The sequence below is a fragment of the Clytia hemisphaerica genome, unplaced genomic scaffold (assembly GCF_902728285.1).
Source record: "Clytia hemisphaerica strain Z4C2 unplaced genomic scaffold, Clytia hemisphaerica genome assembly, whole genome shotgun sequence".
Lineage (NCBI taxonomy): Eukaryota > Metazoa > Cnidaria > Hydrozoa > Leptothecata > Clytiidae > Clytia > Clytia hemisphaerica.
The window spans coordinates 22,928-28,553 of NW_027104464.1; the positions used below are offsets into that span (position 1 = coordinate 22,928).

General features: G+C 40.8%; 1 protein-coding gene across 1 annotated transcript; it reads left to right on the forward strand.

Moving 5' to 3' along the window:
- The first annotated feature begins 3,177 nt into the window (after window positions 1-3,177).
- LOC136821119 (uncharacterized) lies at window positions 3,178-4,425 on the forward strand. Its single transcript, XM_067077344.1, has one exon. The coding sequence runs from the start codon at window positions 3,178-3,180 to the stop codon at window positions 4,423-4,425; it is 1,248 nt and encodes a 415-aa protein (XP_066933445.1).
- The last annotated feature ends 1,201 nt before the right edge of the window (window positions 4,426-5,626 follow it).

Sequence of the window (5,626 nt, forward strand, 5' to 3'; positions counted from 1 at the left end):
TTTGATCGATGAATGGCAAGATAATTATCCCGCGACCGATGCAGTGGTCATGTTCGTATGACTGAACATTTTAATGTTTAAGCTCGTGTTCGTGTAGCTCTCGCAGTCCCCGTGCTTGGTTTCACCCTCAAATCGCAAGATGTGGGGATGATGTTTCTCTACATCAGCACCAGTTGCTCTTCTCAGGTGTTAGCGTGCGGGCGTTGCAATAAAAGATCCTGATTTCGTTGATCTTATTTCAACATCATCTACTTGATTCGTTATGGTTTCTTGAATTATTGTTCTCCGATTGTTTTCGTTTGAGTAAGATTTTGCCGAATACTACATTCTTCGTGTCTGTCTTCGTTTGTTGGGATCTGATTTTGACCTTGATGATGTCGAATCCGTTTTTTGAGTCCCCTCGAACTCTCCATTTATAGATATCAGTTTATCATTCTCATTTCTAGTTTTAGCTTTGAACGATAGTTCCCTTACGTTCTTTCTTTCATCTGGTGTTAGATCTTCAGTTATACTCGTTGTCTTGTATTTTGGGGATGCCCTTGAGAGAAGGAAAGGTTTCCGAGAAGTGAAAATTTTCCTTTTCGCTAGATAGACAGATTAATAAAGGGCGCTTCTTTCCTGGGATGGTTTTCCGAGGCGACTGACACGTTTGATAGTAGCGAGTGTGTGAGTGTCTTTAACAAGACCTTCGGCCCATGAACTGTCATCTTCTTGTTCTTGTTCTGCTAAGCCATGGATGACGACGTTGCGAGATCTTTTGATTTTGTCATTTTCTTCTGCTTCTTCTACACGCCATGCATCCCTAATAGCTTCTCTGATAGTTGTTTGCTTGGCAGATACCTCAGAGGTCTTTGTAGCGTCAGTGTAAGACTTTTCCGACAATGTCTTCATTTCTTTTTTGATAAGTTCTTGCATGCCGTGCTTGAATTTCTCCATGTTGATTTCAATCTTTTGTTCAACGTATTCCAAAGTGTGGAGTGCTGGATTGTTGTCCAGTTTCTTTTTGAGGTCAGCGAGTTCTTTTTCGCAATTTTGTCTGCTTTGAACTTCTTGAGAAGCTCTGCTTCTTTCTCAGCTTTGACCTTGATAATGTTTTCACAATTTGCCACGTCCCTCTGAAAGTATACCAGCAACAGCTTCGGAAGCTGAACAAGCCAGAAAATGCTAATGACAAACAAGACATCATCCAATCTGAAGCAAAGCTCCATACAATGGGATTTGTGGATTACGTTTCAAATCTTCCACCAGATATCCAAGAGATGCTACATTTTCAACCGATTCAAAACTACATTCCATGGCGAGCTGTGTGGAAACCCAATTCGTTAAGCACACCTTGCAGAATCGTATTTGACGCTTCTCAGAACACACCTTCCGGTCATAGTCTAAATGATTGCCTTGCAAAGGGACGAAACGGTTTGAACCATCTTCAGGAGATACTCATTCGTTGGTCCATCCACAAAGTCGCTATCCACTCAGATGTACGTAAAATGTACAATACCATCAAGCTAGATTCAAAGGACTGGTGCTTCCAAAGATATGTATGGCAACAGGACCTAGATCCGACAAAAATACCTGAACAGAAGGTCATTCAAACGTTAATCTACGGCGACAAACCCTCCGGTAATCAAAGCAGAGTTCGCTCTTCGTGAAGTAGCAAGGTTTGCACTCAGACGAATATCCAGAAGTGTCTCGGATTCTTCATCAAGATGTCTATGTTGATGACTGCGTTACAGGTGAGGAGTCCATGGAGAAAGCAGTCCAAGATCCAAGGAGCTTGAAACAGTGTGCAACCAAGGAGGATTCAGATCAAAGGAATCACACTTTCTGGTAAGAGACCAGATAAAGCACTCAGTGATGGACAAACGAATCGGTCATCGTTGCTGGATTCAAATGGCTGCCAGATAAATGTCTTATCACTCAATCTGGTAACCTCAACTTTGCCAAGAAACGTCGAGGGAAGAAACCTGATCAAGCAAACAACATCATACCAAGTGTACTCACTCGTCGTCACTGCACCTCTAAAGTGGGAGAAGTTTACGACATCCTCGGAAAAGTCACTCCACTCACAGCTGCCATGAAAATATATCTTCATGACCTTGTCATACGAGGATTAAACTGGGACGACCCCATCCCCAATGATCTAAAAGCTTTGTGGACCAATCATTTTGAGATGATGCAAGAGGTCAAACATCTGCAATTCAAAAGAGCTATCATCCCAGATGATGCCGAAAGCCTTGACATTTCAACCATTGACACTGCTGATGCCAGCCCATATCTCGCTTGTGTAGCCATCTATGCAAGATTCAAACGAAAATGTGGAGGTTATTCATGCCAACTTGTCGTTCAAGGATCGTCCATGATCGAATGACACAACCACGTGCAGAGCTTTTCGCAGCAGTCCTCAATGCACATTCAGGAGAGATCGTCCGACGTTCTTTCCACAGTTGGCACACCTCATCTCTCAAGCTTTCAGATAGTCAAATTGCTCTCTATTGGCTATCCAATGACGAGAAACCTTTGAAACAATGGGCTAGAAATCGATCCATTGAAATCAGAAGATTTTCCCGACCCGATCAATGGCACTACGTGTCCTCCAAATGTATGCCCGCTGACATCGGTACACGAAAAGGAGCAACATTAGATGATGTGAAGCAAGACTCAACATGGATTCAAGGATTTGATTGGATGAAGATGGATACTTCACAATTTCCAATGAAGTCAATCAAAGAATTGAAGCTATCTTCTGAAGAGCTGACTGAAGTCCAAAAGGAAACATCCATCAATCAAGAATCCTTCCTGACCATCAATAGAAAGCTAGTCCCAGCCGAAGTGGCAGACAGATATGTATTCTCTGGGTACCTCATTGATCCCAACAGTCACTCACTTTCAAAGGTCATCCGCATCATGTCTTACGTCTTCAAGTTCTTGAGTAACATTCGAAAGAAAGTCACAATTCGTCCAAAGTCTTTACCTGTTGTTGTTCATATTCCTTTGACAGATGAAGAACTTAAACAAGGAGCCAACTATTTATTTCGCAAGTGTACAGCTGAGATCAAGCAATTTCTACCCAAGACGAAATACCAAAACATTTCCAAAGAAGTAGATGGCATCCTGATGTACACAGGTTGAATCCTACCGACCAACGAAATAACGTGCACTGGAAAGTCCACCAAAGCAATGAAAGACCTTTCGTCAACCACCTTTTGTGTTCCAGTAGTCGACAAGAACTCACCTGTTTCATACAGTATCATTAATGACATCCACTGGAATCATCCCTCTGCAATGCATTGTGGTGTCGAAACAACTTGGAGACACACCCTGAAGGTTGCATTTATCATTGAAGGCAGAGCACTTGTCAAAATAATTCGCAAATCGTGTGAACGTTGTCGTTACCTTATCAAGAAGACCATTGCTGTCGAAATGGGACCCATCTCAAATCATAACCTAATGATTGCACCAGCCTTCTACATTACACAAGTTGATCTCTCTGGTCCCTACAAAGCTTATTCACCACATAACAAGAGGTCAACCATCAAAGTTTGGCTGATCATATTCTGTTGTTGCACCACTTCAACAACATCCTTCAAATGCATGGACAACTATGGTACAACATCCTTTCTGCAAGCATTCGTTCGATTGGTATCTGAAGTTGGATTTCCGAAGACTGTGCTCTGCGATGAAGGAAGTCAACTCGTAAAGGGATGTGATGACATGAAGATATCATTCACAGACCTCGCCAACAAACTCTACAGAGATGTGAACGTCAATTTCGAAGTTTGCCCAGTTGGTGGGCATAATATGCACGGCAAGGTCGAAAGAAAAATCAAAGAAGTCAATGCTTCAATCTCAAAGATCGCTTCAAATGAGAAATTATCGTTGATGCAATGGGAAACAATCGGTGCCAAGATCTCAAACTCCATCAATAATTTGCCACTCGCATTGGGAAGTATCACCAGTGATTTTGAGACAATGGACCTCATCACACCCAACCGCTTAAAATTGGGTAGGAACAACGAACACAGCCCTGTTGGTAAGATGATTATCACCAACAAACCAGACAAGATCATCATGGAAAATTCTCGTATCTTTGATGCATGGTTCGAAAATTGGCTTCAAAACCATTTACCCAAATTGATGGATCAACCAAAATGGTTTTCAACCAGCAAAGGAGACGTTGTACTCTTTCTAAAAAGCGAATCGAAGCTATCGAATACTTATCAATTTGAAATCGTGGAGAACCTTGAACCTACCGGTAGTGATGGAATCATTCGTAAGGTCGACGTGAAGTATAGGAACAGCAACGAGAACGTGTTTCGAGTGACGAGAAGAGCTGTCCGTTCATTGGTCAAAATCAAGTCCGTTGACGAGGGCGATATTGTTACCGAGCTCGATCGGTTGGCTTGTATTGCTAACAAAATTGGTTAATTGACTTTGGTGGGGAGTGTGAAATGATTATATCTTTTCATTAAAGTAATTATAATTTTCAATTTTATTACGCTCACAATTTGTTTTGATTTTATGTTTAGCAATTATGACGTCATTTCAGTTTAGTATCATCTTTATGTCTCTAGGGTAATTATATATTTTGTTAAAAGCAATGTGCAGTGAAGTTTTCTTGCTTGACGAAATCAGTTTTAATAAGAGACGTATGAGAAAGGTTGTGTGTGTGTTTACACATTTCAAAACGCCTTTTCGACTCCAAGAAACTTGGTCGCCAAAGTTATGCTTGGTAAAGCATAATTCAAGTTTCCATCAACAACAACAACTCTGGTTGTGCATGCTGGTAAGATTCTATCCTTTGTTTGTTTCTCTGCTTTTTGCTTGTGTCCTTTCACTGCACTGCTTAGCCTTTTTTAAGTTAGTTTTGTCTGTTTTTGTCTTAATCAATTTTTCCGTAANAAGCAATTAATTTTCTATGTTTATCCAATTTTCTAGCATTCAGTAGTCTATGTTCATAGCCTAGCATTTCATCCATTTTGATAGTTTTCTTTTGTATTCAATTTTTAGTTTGAACTACCTGCAAAGATCGTTCCAAACAGGCACATTTTTGTTGTACTCCCGCCGCCCTTCTCAGACCACACAACGGCCTTTAGGTAACAACCCTTTACTACGCATCCAATCGTTAAATTTATCATCTTGCATCAAGTTGTAAAAGTTGTATGGATTAACTAATTCTTTAAATTCCACTGATTCGACAACGTTGTTTCGATCGTGCTTGTTTCTAAAAGCTCCCACGACCTTCTTCTTGTTTTATTTCTCCACCATGTTACGAGTTATCAAACCCTTTTTATTTATGTATACGATGTGGTGCACTTCATTATTCCCAGACCCTTTTCAAATTCGACACCTTCCCATTCGCAATGCATGATGGTCTATATAAATGCAGTGTTATTTCCACGTGTGCTGTACTTTAAATTTCGGAAACTACATTCAGCATGGAGGGCATGGAACGTCTCAACTTCTACGATTGCATAACCGAAGAGAAACTGGTTTTATTTACAAAGTACAAAATATGTTGACATCTCAGGTGAATTAGTGGAGATTGGGCATGATTCGTGTAATAAGCAATGCCTCCTGTCAATACGTGGCCGTGTTCTTATAGGCTACGGTTTTTCAAGAAACCACT

Bases quoted from the DNA above. Each gene is read 5' to 3' on its own strand.
- LOC136821119 (XM_067077344.1), top strand. From the start codon at position 3,178: ATGAAAGACCTTTCGTCAACCACCTTTTGTGTTCCAGTAGTCGACAAG.